Here is a 20,708-nt window from a genome sequence, read left to right on the forward strand (position 1 = left end):
TAGAACATCCAAGCTGCTAAAGTAGCTGAACTGATATATTGTAAATGTTAAGTGCTTTTTTAATGGCATTTAAAATTAAGCTTCAGCATATGGAGTTCATATAGCATGGACATGCCTGAGTTTATAATGTTCTTTAGTATAGCCCTCTAAAATAAATACAAAGAGCCAAAGTACTACTATAACATATACAGCTGAAATTCTTTAAGGATAACAAATGGGGACTCACATCTGATTGAAGGTGTTGCTTAACTTGCAAACCACTCACTATCTCGCAGTGGTAGCATTGTACTCAGCAGTCCACAGACCCAGCTACGACCAAGTTTGCCAACTCTCCACATTCTTTTCCAGGAAAACACAGGGTAGATTTTAGTAATTTGGCTGTGCATAGACATTTCATCATTATTATTAGCTGCTGCATTTTGGCCTTAAAGAAAAAATATGCAACTAATGTGCTGTCCAGGGACTTGTCAGTTTAATTTTCTTAATGAAAACATATTTCTCAACCCCTTGGCAGAGGCTCGTTTAGTAAATATCTCTTTGCAATATGATACAAACATGGGTTGTGCATTTCTGGTGGGAAGGCATGACAAACCCAAGAGCTGTGGCCAAGGAAATGCAGTCATAGAGCTTGAATTAAAAAGGAAAAAAAAGCAAGAGACAGCACCTAATATCATATCCTGGCCCTTATTAACTGTCCCATTTGAAAGAAGGGAGCAGAAAACCATGGTGGAGCTGCACCAGCCCTGCCCGGGAGCGAGGCCGTGCCTACAGTGGCTCTATAGAGCTCCCTGTCAGCCCTGGGAAGGGGCCAAAAACCTGCCTGCTTCCCCAAATTTACTCCAGGTCAATGGAGCTACTCACAGGCACGAGGAGCTGCAGCTCAGCAGAAGCTTTGCACAAGCAGCCCCTCTGGCAGCCCTGTGCAGGCAGGAGCTCCGGGCGGATGGGCGGCTCCGCCGAGGATGCTCCGCTCTGGCCAGCTCCTGGACAATAGGTTGCTTCATCATCCATTGCTCGGGGACCAGCAGAGGCACAAGAATCACCCAGTGCTGCAATAAAACTTGCCAACGTCTTGCCAAGCTCTGGGAAAGCTCAGCCTGGCTTTGGTGGGAGGTCTGAAGCAAGAGCTGGGCAAATCCCTGCTTTATCCACCCTCCTTCCCGCACGGCTCCAAAACAAGGGAGAGCATTGCTGTGCAGAAACCGGGGACAAAAACTGGGAATCTGGGGCTTCCTAGGGAATGTGTGCAAGTAGGTGACATCTGATCCTCAGGGCACCTCCTGTGCCAAGGGCAGCTGCAGCCCTGCCTGGGCAAACGGGGCAGCTCGGTGAGGTTCAGTGATGGGCACAAGAGCAGCACAGCAACACCCAACTCTCAGGTAAGGTTTGAGCCACCAGTACTCAGGAGATTAGTTGCAGCAATTCCTGGCCTCAACCTATTTTGTTCAGACCCAAAACCTGTTTGGACACAGTGTCCATGCAGCGAATGCCCTGAATGTGCCAGAGACAACACCAGCCCTGGGGTGGGGATGTCCAGCACTGGACCAATTTCCTTCCAGTTTATACTCCTCTTCTTGAAAGCCACACCAGGTGTGTCCAACCCAGCAGCACAGCTCAGGTGGAGGCAGCAGGGCCCACCAGCAGCCCCACAGCTTCCCTGCCCACCCAGGGACTGGCCACGAGCCCTGGGAGCACCCGTGTGATGCACAAGGGACTCAGCACAAGCAGCCAAGCACCAGCCCCACCAGCCTCTTCTGCAAAACACCAAAATTGACAGGACTCCAGTTTTAGGCACAGTCAAATCCATTTCTCCCTCCCTCCAACTCCAGCCAGAGCAGAAGGGCCAGATTCCTCAGCCCTATCCTGAGGGTCTCGTGTGCCCTTCAAAGCTCTCTGCTGGGTTTAGTGGCTCTGACAGACACGTTCCTGTCCCACCCCTGCATTGGTAGGGACAAAGTGCTGCTGTGCCATGGCAGCAGCTCTCACAGAGCAAAACTTCAATCAGTCTTTATGTTCACAAAAGAAAGGCACCCTCAAATAAAGTGATCATGAGGAAAAGGCTATGTGTCCTGTGTGAGCAGGACATCCCATATGGCATTAAAATCCCACAGTCACTGGGTGATACCCTGGGGAGGGCAGAGCTGGCTCTGGGGACCGTGGGCAGTGGGAGCAGGGCTGGCATCACCAGGGTTTGGCACCCCACTGTCACAGCCCCAGCTAAACCCTTCCCTGCAGATGAAATGTAGCAAAAACAGTAAAAGCCAGGAAAATAAACAAGCAGAACAATTCCACAGGCCTCCCAAGCTTCAAAGATGATGTGCTAGTGAATTATTTGTTCTGATAATGAAGCAGTCACTGCTTAGCTAAGTTTATGCTAGGCACATTTTATCTCTACATGATATTCACAAATTGTTTTAAAATGAACTGTTAGAATAAGCATCTCTTGTTTATTTATTTATACTACTACTATCCAATCCCCTTAACCATGGAGCAGTTGCTGACATGGAGCCAAAGCTTCTATTATGTTCAAACAAAGTTTAATTGATGTGTAATTGGCTGGTTGGATTTGGAAGTGAGCGATAAGAGGAAAGCTTTGCTTTCCTTTGGGGCAGCAGTTCCCAGCCTTTCAGGCTCTCCAGGCTTGGTCTCTTTGTGGGCATCTCTCATGTGTTTTAATCCCCAGATGAGCAGGTCTGGTTGATCCTGGAGAGATGGGTGGCTGCAAAGCTCCCATGTCCAACAAAATCTTGGTTTTTGGGCGGGGGGCAGCAAACCAGGAAAGTGGAGAGACTCAGAGCTGATTGAGGAACTCAAATACTCATCTGAGCAGTGACTCTGCTGTGCCACACTGCACATCAGCAACAAACCCTCACTACCCTCCTGCTCACCTGAATTCAATCTGACCTGCACTTAGATTCCAGCACCATTCCTGACATCCCTATGGATGCATTAGCTGGGAAGGGATGGCTCTGACCAGCACAAGCAGGGAATTCAAGCAGTATTTCTATTTCTATTTCAAACTGCATGGAACCAGGCAGCTCAGCAACTCAAGCCATGTCCTCACCAAAGGCTGTCAGTGCTCTCTGAAGCCCATGGATTTACGTGGCTTGGTGTTCACTGCACATCCCTGAGGTGTGGATGGTCCTTCAGATACTACTGAGTGCTTCCTTCCGTCCTTTCAAGAGGATGAAAAACATCCCCAAGCACTTCAGCAGCTCAGCAGCTGAAATTCTATTTTTTAAGACAATAAGACAAAGACTTTCAAAGACAGACAGAGTTTTTACAATCCTTGCTTTTGGGATGGTCAAGTAAAGCAGTGACTAGATTTTGGGAAGCTCCTGTGCTGTGCTGCCTGGGAAGGTGCTGTCTGTGGTGGGTCAGGTTGTGAAAGGATCAGAAAACAACTGCTCACTCAACATCTTGGCTAAGAAGTCATGTCATGGCTGAGCAACCACCTCCTCAGAACCTGCTGGGTGTGCTGAGATGCCTCCTGCAATGCCGTCAGAACACCAAGGCAGGTGACACACCTGCATCCCTGGTAACGACCGATGTGACCCCAAATTCTTCTTGAGAACTGGCCACTGCTGCTTGAGGATGCTTCTCCTTGTCTTTATTGTTAGAAGGGAAAAGAATGGTGTGCAGAGGATTCAAGAACTATGTCTCCATTCTGATGACCTTTCTTAGGTTTTTTCTATTTCCCCTTCTTTTGACAAATATTTCTTCCACTGACTTAACGCATCTTTAAAAATAATATTCTCCAGGGCAGATTAAAACAAATTTGGGGATGTCAGCTGTTTCTTTTAGCCTCTTAAATGGCATTTCCTTTTTGATAGATTCTTGCTTTCAGAAAATACTTTAAAGAGATCAAAGAGTTTTTCAACAGGGTCCCATTTTCCCAGTGTATCCTAACCCTGAGTCCCTTATTTCTCTTATCACCCACGCCACTCCGTTATGACGCTCTGTATACAAAGTAAGAGCAGTTAACTTTGAAGTGCTGGATTAGCCCATGCCAGATCCTTGCCTCAGAATAACAAACAATACAGGTTCAACAGGAGTTCTCATCAGTAGTTCATTTTTCAGCCCCAAATTCACTGTCACTAACACAAGCAACATTGAACTCTCAGTCTATGGGCAGATAGGAGAGATTTATCTGGTGGCAGGACCATGACCTAGTGATGAGAAGGTCAGACAGTTAAGGGATTTTTATATTTTGGAATGGCGAGGTTGTATTTTTTCCTTCTGGCTAGCACATCTCATTTTTAAATAAAACATTGTTTCTCACATAGTTGAGAACTTGGTTAGCTGGGTGGCTGCTTTCATGGTCTAGAAACATTTCCCTTCTTTGCCCCATGGTGACTTGAGGCACAGGCAGGCTCCTGACCATGAGCTGCTTCTCTGGGCTTTCATTTTGCTGCAGCTGAAGTTGAGCACAGAAGGTCCCAATGTGCGGGAGCATGGGAGAGGTGGTGCCAGCAGCACCAGCAGCACCAGCAGCACCAGCAACACCAGCAGCACCAGCAGCACCAGCAGCACAGCACAAAGGTGCCTCAGAGAGAACCTGGGTGAGAGTACGGTCACCAACAGCATTTCAGGACAGGTTTGCACTGTCACCAACAGCATTTCAGGGCAGGTTTGCACTGTCACCAACAGCATTTCAGGGCAGGTTTGTACTGTCACCAACAGCATTTCAGGGCAGGTTTTCTCCCTCTCCATCCCAGCTCCCCTGGCAGTGGGCTGAGGGAGGAGCTGAGGCAGCCTTGGCACTGATGGAGCCACAGCCCCGGTGTCCAGGAGCTTTTGAGACAGAGCCCCAGCAGTGGTTGGGACCTTCCCCAGCTGATCAGGGCTTGAGCAAAGCCTCCCCTTACCCTGCCACAGCACCAGCACAAGGGAAAGCTTTGGGAACACCTTTAACTGTGAGCATCCCATGTTTTTAGAAAGCAGGGATGGCTGCTTGAAGAGAGAAGTGCATTAGGAACCAAACTGCCATCCCTGCCCTCCTTGGTGTGCACAAGCTCTGTCTCCCTTGCCAAAGCTGTCGACAACTTTAGCAGCAGAGCCAAGAGCCATTGGAGTTCACTCCTGCTCTTTCTATAAAAGCAGGAGTTTGCCTGAACAGGATAATTCCAGGACCCCAAATTTAGGAGCAAGCAGATGAAACATTCCTCAAATATCTATTTTATTTCTATGTTTTAAATTGACGGCTCACATTCCTTCGTTGATCTCGGATATTAAGGTTTGCTTTTGGATCAAAAACCATCAACAGAAATTCTTGTAACTGCCTCAAAAGATTCTGGACAAATATTTCCCTTTAATTGTAATGAGAACTGGGCATCCATATGCCCTACAGAGCCATGGAAAATTTAACTTTTAAAGGATTATTCACACAGGAAAGCTGCACCAGCTTAGCCAAAGCATTTATACTTCTTCAGACCTTGATGTCCTAAAAACTAGTTTTATTTTGGTTTACTAAAGTTGATTAGGAACAGATTTTTTTTTTTAAACTTAAATAAGCCACTTTTAAAATGAAACTTGAACATCTAAAGTGGATTTGCATCTTTTCCGCACATGCAAGATGTTTTATTGATTCTATTTTTTTCCTCTGCAGCATTTTCCTACATATGCTTCTTAAAACCTGCTACCATAGAGACCAAAGCTGGCTTTGTACCTGTGTACATCCTGCACTCCAGCCAAAACTCAAATTCAGGATCTCAAACCTCCTGTTACGTCTCAGGGACGGTTCTGCTACCACAGAGAAATGACACATTATTTTCTCTTCAGGAACTGCTCACAAAAATGTGTCCAGACATCCTGTGAACTGGCATTTTTTACTGATGAAACAAAAGCTTTATCAAATTGTTTGTCCTTGGCAATACCTTGATAGAAATTGCAAAGACTGGCACCTTGGAAAAAAAACTAGAGAACAGCAAAATAAATAATCTAACAGAAAGAAGAAATCCTGAGCCAGGAAGGCTGTGAAGCAAAGATTAACTTCCAGCAGAAATAAAGTCCAAAAGATGAGATTTCACAAAGAATTGTTTGCCACGAGCTACAAAAAAAAAAAATAAATCTGCAATTGTTCAGTTAAATAATAGCGCACAAAAGAGAGAGGATGAAATCAGAAAGCCAGATTTATAATGATGTCCCTTATTTGCTTTCTGCTTTCCCCACCCCTTGAACAATTTCACAAAAGTGTGGAATTCCTAAAATCCCGGGGGAAAGGTGTGCACCCTGCCACGACAGAACGATGTCCCCACAGCAGGGCGGCCAGAGGGGAGGAATCCAGATGTGCAGCTGCATCTGCATCCTCTCACACACCCTGTGCCCCTTTCTTAGCATCTAGATTGATTTGATTCATTTGATTTAACAGGATCTCATCGACTGGAACTTTTCGGTGCTGGAGGTTTTTAGGGTGATTTTTGGTTAAGTGTTTTTTTGGAGGTGAGGGATTTTTTTGGTTGGTTGGTTTGGTTTTGGAGGGGTTTTTGTTTGTTTTAACACACATACACACACACACACACACACACACACACACACACGAGGACTTGTGAACAATTATTTCCAAAACCAGGCACTCCGAGCTCGCTGTGGGCGCTGGATTCGTTCCCCCATCCCTGGAAAGCAGCGCTGGGAGCAGGGATGGGAAGCGGGATGCTGGAGCGGGGAGCGGGAGCGGCCGCCCCGCCGGGGCTCGGCGAAGAGAGGCTGCTCAAACAACGGGATTCCCTCTGCCACCCGAAAAACCTGTCCTGCAACACGCCCCTCGAGATGGGCACTGCCTGAAGGGATCACCCGTGGGCGCTTTTCCTCTCGTTCCCCTCCAGTTCGGGCAGCCGTGGGTACCCAGCGCTCCGGGCAGCGCCGGGGATGGGGCAGTCTCTGCACCGCAGACATTCAGCCTTTTAAAACCATCACCAGATAATCCTCCGGAGGAGAAATCCGTAATTGCAGCAAACCTCAAAGAGGAGGAAGGAGAGGAAGGCTCTGAGTGATGGAGCCGGCGCCCATCCACGGGCGCTCTGAGGGATCCGAGCGCTTTTCTCCAGAGTTCAGGGAACTTTGCTAACATCAACTTTTTATCTTTTGATGATCCTTTTAATATAAAATAATCTCTTTTTTTCCCCCTCCCACAATGAAGCAGTCAGACATTAAAAAGATAGCAAGTGCATTTTAAAGATGTTTCCACTTTATAAATCAAACTTTCTTGGCAACAACATGATTTCTATTTCAATGCTGAGCTTGCTGTGTTCTCCTAATATCTCCTACAGATCAGTCCTAAGAGGGAGTAATAATCCCCTAAAGTAATTCTCAGCCTTAAATTCTCGATAATTTATAGTTGGCTCGTTCTGTGGAGCTCTACAAAGAACGAAACAAATCACTCCCCCTCTCCCCCCTCAACTAAGTTATCAATATTTGCCTTGTTTATACAAAAAAGCTATTTTACACCATTGCCATGGAATTAACGCTTCCGCTGAGCTTTACATTTCCTCTCCATTGAGTGAACTTGTGATTAAAGTCACTCTTTTTTTTGTTGTTGTTGTTGTTTGAAATTTAAAAAAATCAGGCTTCCATTTCTTTTCGTTTGTGCCCCTTGAGGTCAGACAGACCTACATTTAAGTGATTTCAACTAACGGCATTCAGGGGCATCTCTGTGCCTGCTGGGAGGGGGATTAGAGTCCTGATTAGTGCCTGCAATTAGCCGCTTTCCCTCTTTCCACACCCCCCCAATGCTAAATGCAAGTGCACACAAATCTCCATTAACCATCGTTTGTTTTTTTTTTTTTTTAATTGGGTCAAGAGGAGGTTTATTATTGCGACTCTCTATTTAAATAGCTTGGGTAAAATTAAATCTGCATGAAGCAATAATTTGCATTTTGTCCTTTGCATGGGGATTAGCAGCAGATTGAGGCTCGTGGGCTGCCCTGCCCTCAGCACGGCCACGCGTGGCATGGCTAAGAACCGAGACACGAGGCACCACGGCATTTAAGCGATTCCATTGTTCTCATGTTCATTATTTTGTGTATTTTTGCTGTGGGTGCTGCGGCAGAGCCCAGCCCGGAGCGGGGGGACCGAGCCGGCTCCCGGCACCGGCGGCGCGGGGGCTCCGGGGCTGCGCCTCGCTGCTAAAAACACCGATAAAAGCCCTCGTCCTGCATTTTGACACCATTTGCAGCCGAATCCAGTGGGAAAAAAATTATTAAAAAAGTTCTTTTGTTCCCCGTTGTTCATCGGCATTTCAGCCACTTCTCTCATAATTTTTTTTAAATTCGAAAGTGTTTTAATTTTTTTTTTTTTTTTTTAATTCTTTTAGCTCTATGGCGCTGCACTGAATTTTGCAAATGGAGAATTTGGCTCGGGTAACTTAAAAAAATCCAATTTTTTGTATATCTTGTGGTCTACCCCCCATCCTACCTCCTGAAAGGTGCACTGGCAGCCCCACCGGACAAGGAATGTGGGACTGAGCCCTGTCCATATGGAGCTGTTTAAACAAGCCACGTTAAGACTTCCAGAGAGATAACATGCACGTTTGGGATGCTTAGGGTCTCGAATTTGGTACAGATATTACACATCTCCGCACAGACACACTCAGATACTATAAATTAAGGGTGAAATATCTGAGGTCTTGATCCTCTCATCTGAGCTGACTTAGGGAGCAGACCCATCCAAATGAACCCAGCTCTTCCCATCACAGAACGAGCCCTGAGATTTCATACACCAAAATAAGGTGTGAAAGGGACAGAGTTACCTGCACCATCACTCCATAAAACAGACACACGGCAAATAAATGGAAGATTCCCGGGACATACACCCCATCTCCAGGGGGAATAATGGGAATATCTCGCTTATTAGAGTCCAACTTCCCTACACCGAGCAGCTGCTGCAGCACTGCCCAGACAGAACACGGAGGGAAAGCAGAGGAAAAGCGCTCATCAATCCCAAAAATCCAGTGCCGAGGGTTGGCTGCTGGGTCTCACAGCGTGAGCAGCAAACGGGAGAAAAGTCACACACACACTTCATGAGCAGCCCCGGTTGCTCTGAACGAAGGGTCAGAGACTACAGAGAAATAAAAACTGCATGAGAATTATTTGTGGTTTTTTTTCTCTGTTTTCTGCCCGTTCTTTGAGTGTCTGGCTGCACAGCTCGCTAGCACGGTGTAAAACAAGCAACCACAGGGCACGGCACAACCACTCAGCTGTGCTGGAATTAAATGTTAATGGCTCAGTTTTTCTTTCCCAGCAGCAGCGAGGCGAGCTCGCTGCCGCAGAAGCCAAGGGCAGATACTTCGGTGCCCACAGTGACACCCTAATTTTCTTGGGAATTATCTGATTCCCGAGCCGGTGATGGTTTGAGGTTTAATTCTGATTCTTGATTTTCTGACATTAGTTCTGCCATCTTCCACCAGAGCAGCCCGGGCAGGACAGGAGCCCTGAGCAGATGCAGGGCTGAGTTCTCTGGGCAAGTGAAGCCTCTGTGAGGCTCTGGTCTCCCTCTCTGGCTGTGAGGGGGCTGTGATTTGATAAAAAGAATTATTTGTTTCCAAGGGAAAACAGATTTATTTTTTTTTTACCCGTTTCTCTTTCAGTTTTGAGATTAAAAGAACCTTCGTACAGCTAAAACTTTGGTGCAGAGTATCTCAGCGCAGGTCTTAGTGCACGGCACAGAAAAGGGAAGAGGGTTTGCTTTGTGGGGAAAAAAAAATAAAACCACAATTATGCTGATTTCCTAATTAAAAAAAAAAAAATCATTACCAGTGAGAATCGGGACTAAATGTTCCAAACAACTCCACAACATTTTCTTACATCTACATTCCAACTGCCACACTCAAACACATGTACAGTGTACACTAAGAAAATGATCTTACTGAAATTTGCAATCACAATAATACTTTTAAATGCCACTAACTGGCAGCTCTGCAAAACCCAGTGTTAGCAAACAGGACATTTCATAGAGATCAGAAGCAATACATGTTTGCAGGGAATTTTCACTAACCTGCCTGCTTTGGTTATTATCATTTCTGTGCCAGCTTCATGAAATTTCTTCCATAGCTCCTTCTCATGGAGATAGACTTTGATATTTTCTATTGTCTGTAAAAAAATTAAGATAATAAGAACAGTAAGAAACGATGGAGAAAACCTGCGAGAAGGGCTGGGAAGGGCCGTGGAAGGGCGGGGGTTGGGGACACTCAGGGCCCGCGTTGCAGCCGAGGCTCCGGGCGAAGCCACCAGCCTGTGCGGGAGGAGGATGGAGTCTCAAAAATTCCGCTGCCCTTTGCCAAAAATAAGAGAAACAAACGGAGGCCGGTTTTAATTGCAGACTTTCACAACCAGGCAGGACACTGCAGCTAAATGGAATCTTCTTTTTCTTATTTATTTTTTTTCCTTTTTCCTAGTGGGGGGAAAAAAATCTCTTAGGGTAGACTCGCCCTAAGCCTCCTAAAAACCGGGGCCAGGAGCAGCCGCGGGCACAACGGATCCGCGTCCCGGGCCGAGTTTTGTGCGTTCAGCGGGATGCCGGGGACATCGGCGATGTGCGGCCGTGCGCGGGGCGAAGGCACAGAAACCGCGTTTTATTTAGGGATGGAAAAACCCCAGTGAATTCTCTGCCGGGCCGCAGCCCCGGGAGGAGTCGGGCCCTGCCGGCCGCGGCTTTCGGTGCTCGGATTCGCCCTTTACCGACCTGCGCACCGATGGTGGGCCCGGGACGGCCTGCGGCGGACGGGAAAAATAAAATGATAACATAAAAAAATAAAAGCAAAGAAAAGTGACGAAAAATGAGCTTTCCTCGCAATCCCTCCCCGTGTCGTGGCCGGGGGAGATGCGCGGTGCTGGGCCGGGCTGGTGGCGGGGTCAGGGCGCAGCAGGGCAGGATGCGGGGCCGGACGGAGCGTACCTGCTCGGGGTCGGGGAGCTGCGGGCTGCTGAGCGGCGTGCTGCTCCCCCCGGCTACGCCGAGGACGGGGGAGCCGGCGGAGGTGTCCGCATGGCCGGGCGCGGGGGCTGTTGGAAACCCTTCCTCGGTTTCAGACAGGCTTTTCTCCTGGAGCATTTCCTTGGGGGAGAGAGGCGCAAAGTTAGCTCGCGGCTCCGGGAGCCACGTCCAACCCCTGCCCCTCGCCCATCCCCGGGCACGGCCACCTGCGAGGTCAGACCCTTCCGGGCCGGCCCGTGCTCGTTCGTCGGGCGGCGGCACTCGGCGACACTGGGATGTGACACCGCCGGCCCCGGGGGAAGCCGCAGTGCCCCAGCCCCCGCGGGAGAGCCGCCCACGCGTGAGGCCGGGACAGCTCATGTCTGATGTGGCCGCAGCCCCCAGCCCCGATTCTTTCTCCCCTCCGGTACCCGTCGGGAAGGGCAGCCCGGCCCGGTCGGTCTCTCTGCCCCGTCCCGTCGGGGCTGCGGGGGCTCCAAGACGAAGCACTGCGGCGGAGCCGGGCGGTGTAAACAGGGGGAGTGCTGGGCTCCGAGATAAAAGGGCCCCTCTTAAACTTGGACGGAGACTGGGAAAAGCCAATAAAGATAAGGCCTGACAGCTCCGCCGGGGCTGCCGCGCATCAACGCCGACTTTTACAGCGCGAAGGGACGCGGCCGCCCGCCCCGCTTGACGGACGGACAGACAGACGGACGGGCAGCGGCGGCGAGGTGGGGGAGCAGCTCCGAGGAGGCTGCGGGGTGCCGGTCCCGGGGACCGAAAGCGGCGCTGGCCGCGGACCTGCGGCCCCGGAGGCAACGCTCCTGTCCCCGGCCCGCAGCCCCGGTCCCTGCCCCGAGCAGCCAAGGCCGAGCCGCTCTTCGGGACAGCGGCTGTGCAGAGGGGCTGGGACCCCAAAGTGCAGCTCCAGCAGAGCTCCAGGGAGAGCGGGATTGGAATTCCCAGCTCCATTCGCACCAGAATTCCTGGAGAGCTCTCGCCGAGGAGCCGGACAGCGAGCCCGGCTGTGTGCGGCGGACACACACACACCCCAGTGACCAGTCCCCGGGGCAGGGAGCACCGAGCGGGGAGCACGGTACGGGGCCCAATGCCCCGAGAGCTCCACCGGTCCCTCCGCTTGGCTCGGAGTGCCGGGACGGGGCGGCCCCAGCCCGGCCGAGGCGCGGATGTTTCCCGGCGTCCAACCGCAGAGCGGAGCCGGGTGACCGGGAGGGCACAGGTGGGAGGTGTCCGCGGCGAAGCCCGAGGGCGAGGCTCCAGCCCCGGGCTGGGATCGGTGCTCCCGGCACGGAGCAGGTTGGCTGGCGGGGAGCAGCAGGGAGCAGCGGGGCAGGCTGGCGGCGGTGTCCCGCCCCAGGCCGGGGCTCGGCGGGCTGCAGGGAACCCCGCACCTTTGGACCCCCCGCTCCCTCCCGTCCTTCCCCCCGCACCCCGAGAACTCACACGGCCGGCCGAGGGGCAGGAGGCGCAGCGGGGGACTCCGGGCTTGGCCTGGGGGCGGCTGCGGCATGAAGGGCATCCGCGGGGCGCTCAGGCCGGGAGCGGCTCCGCGGCCCACGATGGCAGCGGCGTGCGGAGCATCCCCCGCTGCGCGGATTCACTTTCCCTTGATCTCGGCGGAAAATGTTCCATAAAGATCCAGTTTGGGGCCTTTCGACTCCCTCCCTCTTTGTCTCCCCCCCCCTCCCTTTTCCTTCCCCTCCTGTTGCTGACGTTGCCGCTGTCAATCACATCTCCTTACACCGACTCTGGCCCGCTCCGCCCGGCCCGGCCCGGCCCGGCCCCGGGCCCGCCCGACGGTCCGCACCGGGGGGCACCGGCGGGGGCAGCGGCCGCCCGGCCCCAGCGCACCGGACCCGGCTGCGGCCTTCCCCGGCCTGCCTCGGCGCTGCGCCGGGCCTGGCGGCGAGCGGAGCCGCTCGCTGCTCCGGGAGGAGCCCGGGGAGAGGGGACATCCTCGGCACCACCGCCCCCTCACAGCCTCGACGGTCCTGGGGCTCCCCACTGCCCGCCGGGGAGCCGGGCAAGGCCGGGGGTTCAGCAGGGGGCATAGGCCGTGCTTGAAAGGGCACCCGGCTCGGCGGGACCCCGCTGCAGGAGCCGGGGTAGCCCGGGAGAGGTGATGGGGAAGAGCCGGGATCACGCCTGGGCAGGGTCCCCGCCTCAGGAGGGGCCCATGACCCGCGTGGGGCTCCCTGACCCTGCACTGCAACCGAAGCGTCCGTGTCGCCAGCCTGCGGCCTGCCCTCGGTTGCGGGTCTCGCAGCGAGCCCGGGGACGAGGACAGGGCTCCCCCTCCTCTCCATGTCGCGACAGAGAGCCCCGAGCCATTCCACAGGGCAGGCAGGGGCCGTGTGGCCACAACAAAGGCGAGGCCAGGCCGTCAGGGCTGCCCCGAGGTGAGGGCGGCAAGGGAAGAATCCCCTCAGAGCAGCCCACCGGAGCTCCCTCACCCTGCGGCACGGGCACCGCCTGCTCCGGGCTCCTACCGCCACGCCAAACCCCCAGAGCAGGGGAGAACCCATGCGGGAGAGTTCCCCGGTGCTGTCGCGACTTAAAGAGGCCACTTCAGCTCGGCTGTCGCGATTGCCAAGCCCCACACGCACACATCCCCTCAGCGCTGCCCTCCCTGCGCGGAGCCGGCCCTCACATCCGAACCGCGCCCAGGCCAGCGCGGGAAAGATGTACATAGGCCTGTCGCGACAGCTGCACTGCTGATCCCCGCGCTATATCGCGACAGCAGCAGGCTCTGCTCTGCACCCTGCCCCCCCAGCCCTGCCCGTCAGGAGCCCTTACCCGAGCCGGGGGTCCCGGGCGGGCGCCGAGGCTCCCGCAGCGCCGGGCTCACAGGGACCCCGCCATGGGCCGGCGGGGCTGGGGTCTTATCGGGGTTTTCTTGAAAGTGAATTTAAACCCAAACTCACTCCCACCGTCACGTGGTGCCGAAATTGGGAACAGGAGCAGAATAAAAAGTAAAGTGGGGTCAACCTCGTAATGAACCTTTTCCCCACTCCTACCAAAAAAAAAAAAAAAAAAAAAAAAAAGGAAAAAAAAAAAGAAAAAAGGAGAGAAAAAAAACAAAGCACGAACCAGAGCGGGCCGGGGGATGCGAGCTTGGGAGCGGCGGGCGGATGCCGCAGGAGGCAGCGGGATGGGGCAGGTGAGAGCGGGCCGCGGCCGGCCCCGAGGGACCGGGGCGAGAGGGGACCCGCCACCGTCCTGTCCCCGCACAGAGCGAGCGGGGACTCAGAAGGGCCTAAGGCCCAGGAGCCGTCCCGGCGAGGGGCAGCAGAGTCAGGCTCAGCCGAGGGCTCCCGGGAGCGCCGCTCCTGTCGCTGACCCGCTCCGCTCGGTTCCCCGCCGGTTCCGCGCTCGCAGCCGCCCCTGAGCCGCGGGCCCGGCCCGAGCCCCAGCCCCGCACGCCGCGGGCACCGCGCCCGCCCCTCGCTTGGAGCGCTCTGTCCCGCCGCCGGCTCCCACCTGCGGGACCGGGGCGGCTGCCGAGGGCCGGGCTCCACGGCAAGGTGAATTTCGGTGTGACTGCAGGGGCTCGCCTTGGTCTGGGTGAGTCTCCCTTCAACCCTTCCTCCCTCAATCGCGGCTAGGATAGGAGAGATGCCGGCCGCTGCCTGAATTTCCCGATGTTAAATGAGGTTTTTTCCCCCCATTGAACAAAAATAAAAGGGCAGAGGGGGCAATCCCGGGTGGGGAGGATTTAATTAAAGCAAATCCAAAGACTCTCAGGCCTCCTTCCAGCCTCAGCCCCGTCGATGCGTTCGGGGATGCCGGAGCGGTGGGGTCGGGCCCGTTCCCCTCCGTGCGGCCCCGCTTTGGTCCAGCCGCGCTCGGCTCACCGTGCCGGGAGCCCGGACAGCACCTGCCCGCAGCGGGCTCTGGGCTCGGTTCCTCCGGGAGGGCGCAGATTTCCTCATCCCCAGAGCCGGGGACGAGGCCGATACCGAGGGGTGAAAAGTCCTCGTCGGACAGAACCCCCGGCTGCGGCAGCTCCGTGCGCTGCCCGAAGGCTCCGGCAATTGACGGCGAGGCGAAAGCAGCCCGACTGTCATCACCCGGCAGATAAACGGCCGGATCCCCGACGGCAGGGTGGCTCCTATTCACGGCTCATCAACGCCGAGCCAAGGGAGCAGTGGGAGGATAAGCCCCGCTTTCAGGAACCGGCGCTCCAAACCACTCATCACTGTCACCGAGCTCGCTCATGCCTTGGCCCTAAACACCGGCGATTAATGAAAGTTTACTCTCGCTTTTTTTCCAAAGTTACACTCAGTCCGCGGGCCGGGGAAAACCCGAGTGGGTTCCGTTCTGCGGGATGCTCCAGCGCTCTTCAGCCTCCGCGCTTCTCCGTGGCTCCTCTTCCCCCCAAGAAAACCTGCTCTTTTCCCCCCCAAGAAAACCTGCTCTTTTTTCCCCCCAAGAAAAGCTGCCAACCACGACGGAGACGAGGGAGAAGCGAATCCCGAGCCCGCTCCCGGGAGCCGGGCGGCCCCGACGGCGGCGGCTCAGAGCCCCGTGCGAGGCCGGGGGAAAGCCAGAACCGAGCCTCGGCCGCGTGGGTTGGCACAGATTTACTGACTGGAGAGGAAACTCACCGGTTTACACTGCTGAGAAGGGTTTGAATGGATGAGTACTGAGAAAAAAATTGCCGAATTTGGCCAGTAACAAGGCTGGAAGAGTGGAAGGCTAATACTGAGTTATGCATGGACTCGGGAGGAATTACACAGCATCAGAGTCTTGCTTCTAAACAGCGACAGCGCCAAATTTCTAATAACTGTGTAATATGCTTATTTATACCATACAAGGACTTACAAACCTCATTGTGCATAGCAGCTGGGTCATATTTCTTTACCCTTCCATTCCTCAGGCTCTTTTGCCAAGAGACTGGTACCAAACACTTCTAGGCTAAAAGGAAAACACAAAATTTAATCGCAAAGAAACGATGACAAGGAAGCGTGGGTAAGATACGGGCTGACGTGCAGCCCTTTAATCTTAAGCATCTGCCTAAAATAGATGCGCTAAGGGGGTATTGGAAATATGCACGGTTTGAAATGCAAGTGATTCTCTGCTTCTAAATCGTTCAGCCCAATTATCCACATGTATTTCCCTGACCTGGGCACGTTTGTAGGCTCTAAGGCTTTGTTTTAAACTGTTAAGTAAATATTTTAACGAATGTTTTAAAACGTTGTAAACGAATGTGCTGCTCAGTCTCGCACCAAGCTCCGCTGGAACCGGGTAAATCAAACGAAGAACCATATTTCGATTTGTTTTTAAATATTTTGGGGTGGGGTATTTGATAATTTTATTCCAGCGTACCAAGTGTACTCACCCCTCGTAATTTCAAACAAAGCTATGCAAAATGGCAGCCCGGCTATGTTAAACTTGCATCCAGAAATAATTAAACTATGAACAAATATTCACGTATGTAGACATTTTTTAAGTTTAAGTATTTTAGAAATAAAAGCTAACAATCGTGGAATTGGTTTAATTGTTAAAACTTACCCTAATTTTGTCCAAATGCTCTGGATTTTTATTTTTGAATATGCTCATTTTTAAAACCATTTTTTAAAGTAGCATCTAAAAAACTAACATTTCAAATCAACTGCACGTTTTTTGAGGGAAGAGATTTTACCATGAGCTTGGCAAAGTCTTTGTAAGAATGAACAGTCCAGAGATCACTGCCCTGGTGAGCGTCAGACTGAGAAAGTCCCCAGTGGTACTTCCCAGCCAAAGCTGATTTAACTTCAAGATTTACATATATACATAAAAAAAAAAAAAAAGTCAAAAAAAGAGGCAGCTCAATCTATTTTGCAATAACTTTTTTTTTTTTTATTTTAATGAAAGGAGCCCTAAAGCTACAACTTGCTGGAGCTGGAATGGGAATGAAGGTTTAAAAAATAAAAGGAGAACAAAGCCCAGTGCTCAGAGTGTGGTGATTCCTCTGCAGCCTGGTTTGCAGTGCCACAGCAGCCCCAGCTCTGCTTCCTGCAGCCACAAACTCTGTTGTGGGCACGGGATGGGACCTGAGCAGGATCTGCCATGGGCACAGGATGGGATCTGAGCAGGGTCTGCCATGGGCACAGGATGGGAGCTGAGCAGAGCCATGGGCTCAGGATGGGATCTGAGCAGGGCCATGGGCACAGGATGGGATCTGAGCAGGATCTGACATGGGCACGGGATGAGATATGAGCAGGGTCTGCCATGGGCACAGGATGGGATCTGAGCAGGACCATGGGCACAGGATGGGATCTGAGCAGAGCCATGGGCACGGGATGGGATCTGAGCAGGGCCATGGGCACAGGATGGGATCTGAGCAGGGTCTGCCATGGGCACAGGATGGGAGCTGAGCAGAGCCATGGGCACAGGATGTGATCTGAGCAGAGCCATGGGCACAGGATGGGATCTGAGCAGGGTCTGCCATGGGCACAGGATGGGATCTGAGCAGGGCCATGGGCACAGGATGGGATCTGAGCAGGGCCATGGGCACAGGATGGGATCTGAGCAGGGTCTGCCATGGGCACAGGATGGGATCTGAGCAGGATCTGCCATGGGCACAGGATGGGATCTGAGCAGAGCCATGGGCTCAAGATGGGATCTGAGCAGAGCCATGGGCTCAGGATGGGATCTGAGCAGGACCATGTGCTCAAGATGGGATCTGAGCAGAGCCATGGGCTCGAGATGGGGGCTGAGCAGGCCCTGCCAGCACTGCTGTGCCACTGAGAGCAGGGCAGTGGCTCTGCTCACACCACCCCCAGGGGTCACCCGCACCACCGGGGCCTGGAGAACAGGCTGGGACAGGAGGGATCAGGCAGTGGTGTGGGTCAGGGTGGCAGCCAGATGTGTGCATGGAGAGGGGACAGCAGCCCCAGGGCAGCTCAGTGTCCTACAGGGACCTTGCTGGAGTGGGAGGAGGACATGTGGAACCTTCTGGGTGAAGCTGCTCTGGAGCACCTGGGCTGAGGGCAAAAATGAGAGGTAAAATCCACCAGGTGACAGCATGGTGGATCACTTGTCACCAGGCAGGAGGAAAAGAGGAGAAGCTTGTCTTAAGCCTTGCATCAGAGCAAGAAACTGCCTTAAGGTATTGCAAACCCAGCCCAGTGCACTGTGTTGTGTGATGTGTGTTGTGTGTTTTGTGTGTAGTGTGTTGTGTGTTGTGTTGTATGTTGTGTGTTGTGGCTCTGCACGGTGTCCTTGGCATCATCCATCCATCACCATGCAGGGATGAGGGGCTGGGAAAGTCCTGCCCAAGTGATTATTCAATTTGTGCTGGGGATGAGGTTATTACTATGGGAAATCACTGTCCTCAAGGGTAAACAGAGGAAAAATGCTGGTGTGGGTGAGAAATTCCCAGCATGAGGAATGAAGGCAGCCAGCCACCAGCTCCATCTCTGCACTGGAGCTGGGCATAGACTCTGTCCAAGCCCCCAGTGTGGCACAGTGTGATGTCCTGACAGAGTAACCAGGGCCAGTGGCCAGGGCCAACCTTGTTGTACCATCAGAGCCCCCTCAGGGGCCAGAACCCCTGACCCACAGCCTGAGCAAGGCAGCACAGCAAGCCCTCACACCCCAGCAGAGCCTGCTCTTTTTGGCCAGTCCCCTTCCCCCACGGCGCTGCCCAGAGGGAATCTTTCCCTCTTTCTTTTCCCTTTCTCCCTCATTCAGGGCCAGACCCACAGCATGGCAGGAGGTCAAAACAGGGCTCAGCACTGGAGCTATGGGGAGGGAACAGAAAACCCTAAGCCAGGAGCAAACAGGGGCCCTGGGGGATTAAATCCTTGCCAGATGCCTACGAGAGCCATGCATCCCTCCTAGAGATCAGTCCTGTCCCGAGTCCTGGCTAAATCACCCAGGGCAGGTTTAGGGATGTGAGGCTTTCAGAGCATGGGAAGGCAGCTGGGATTTCAAAGGGCAGAGGGGAGCAGGGAGCAGCAGAGTGGAGAGGCTGGAGCAGAGGCACAGCCGCTCATCCGGATGTGGAGCTGCTGGAGAGGAGGAGGAGGCACAAAGGGATGGAGGAAGGCGAGGTGAGAGGCAGATGAGAGCAGAGAGGAAGGGAGCTGGGGGGGTCTGGGGAGGCTGGGGGAAAGGGGCCACCGTGGGGAAGGGTTTTGCTTCCGAGGGCAGCACACATCACCAGCCAGCCTCTGGGATGTGGCAGCTCGCTCCCTGCTCAGTCACATCCCTCCCATGCCTCCGTCCCACTCCCGGGACACTGATGTGAAACACATTCCTTGGGCTGCAGTGGGGCAGGGCCAGGCCTGGGACAAATGCTCTTCTCCATTTTGGGGATTTTCTTCCCTGCCCAGGGAATGGGTTTGCTCTGAAAGCAGGGCTCAGTCTTAGGGCTGCCATTGCCCCTCCAGTAAAGGGAGAAGAACTACAAAAAGACCCAACATTCCCATCCCTGTGGAAGGCTCTCAACAGAAGCAGACAGGAAGGGAAGTGATAGCCAACTGGGATGGGGCCCAGAAGCTGGGAATTTCCTCCTCCTGGGACATGACTTGCTGTGGGACCCCAAATTTGCTGCAGGTAGAACGAGGGAAACTGGAGAGAGGAGAGGGATGAAATGCTGGAGCAGCATCTGCCCCTGACTCCAGCAAGGAGAGAAAGGATGGCTGAGATTCATGAAATAAAGTTGAGACAGGAAAGCCTTGCTTAAGGAGCTGTCTGGGAAAGGGGCCATTTCAGGCCTGCTGTATACAAGTGCCAGTGATTTGGGGCCAGAAAAGACAATTGCTAAAATTTCCTCCAGGCTCTGCTGTGCAAGGAGCTGGTCTCAAGCAAAGCAGTTACAGAAAGTCATGGGGAGCTTACTGCTGCTCTTCTGCTTGGGTTGAGGGAACAAGCTGGCTCCATCAGGAGAAGGGAAGGGAAAAGATCCCTCAAATTTGGAATTTTTTCTCACACAACAGCTCAGAGCACAGAGCTGCTGGTGCAGAGAGGACGAGGCAGCTCCTCCTGGAGGAAGGGTTCAAGTGTCTCACCACGCAGTGGGAACAGAAAGAGGGATGGAAAAGGGATTTCATGACCCTCAGGATCAGTCTGCACCTGTCATAAGCCAACAGGGTGAAATCTGGGAAGAAGCAGGAGCAGTGGGGACAGCAGGAGATGCCCCCATGGAGGTTTGTGCCCCTGAACTTCAGCACAGCCACAGCTACAGAGGAAGTCCAGGGCCTTCTGCCCCTGCCATTCCCTGCTCTTACCTGGGAGCCAGGCAGGGAAGAGGGCAAAATGGGCTCTGCCCCAAAGCCCAACCACTGCTCCACCCCCAGAGAAGAGGGATCCACGCTGGGATCTCTCACCTTGGGCCAGGTGATGAGGCTGCTGCAGGTCTGCAGGTCAAGGGGATGGCCTGGCTGCTTTGGGACATCCTCAGGACCATTTCCCACCTCGGCCACATGATGTTCATCCATTTCCAGGCTGGTAAAAGGTGGAAAATGCTTGCCTGGGTTGGTAACATTGACCTGAGGAAACACCTTGGCCAGTGGGGCCCAGCATTGGCTGTGGAGCCTCAGGGGCTGTGGGGACAGCAGGCACAGAGCCAGCAGCAGGATGGTCCTCTCTGATCCTGACACAGAAATCAGGAGCTGTGAGGGGGGGTCCATCCCCTCTCTCCTGTTCCTGCTCCAAATTGAACCCAGAAAGTGTAAAAAATATGGATAAGAAATGCTGGTCAGTGCTTTCCATACCAACATCCTTCATGTACGACACATTCTCAGCACCTCCAGCCAAGGAGAGCGCTGTGGTTTTGCCTCTGTGCTGGT

General features: G+C 53.2%; 1 protein-coding gene across 2 annotated transcripts in view; it reads right to left on the reverse strand.

Annotated features, from left to right (window-relative positions):
- TBX4 (T-box transcription factor 4) overlaps window positions 1–13,787 on the reverse strand; it is a 35,934-nt gene extending 22,147 nt beyond the window's left edge. Inside the window, exons 1-3 of one of the 2 annotated variants that reach the window (XM_086860045.1) lie at window positions 13,726–13,787; window positions 10,891–11,049; window positions 9,991–10,085 (exon numbers count right to left, since the gene is read on the reverse strand). In XM_086860045.1, the coding sequence (XP_086716171.1) occupies window positions 9,991–10,085; window positions 10,891–11,046 (251 nt within the window). In that variant the 5' untranslated portion in view covers window positions 11,047–11,049; window positions 13,726–13,787. Of the gene's footprint in view, window positions 1–9,990; window positions 10,086–10,890; window positions 11,050–12,372; window positions 12,735–13,725 lie in introns of those variants that run through there. The other variant, XM_086860044.1, reaches the window with a different exon arrangement.
- Window positions 13,788–20,708: the final 6,921 nt, after the last annotated feature.

This window comes from Cyanistes caeruleus, chromosome 21 (genome assembly GCF_971803275.1).
Source record: "Cyanistes caeruleus chromosome 21, bCyaCae1.hap1.1, whole genome shotgun sequence".
Classification (NCBI taxonomy): Eukaryota; Metazoa; Chordata; class Aves; order Passeriformes; family Paridae; genus Cyanistes; species Cyanistes caeruleus.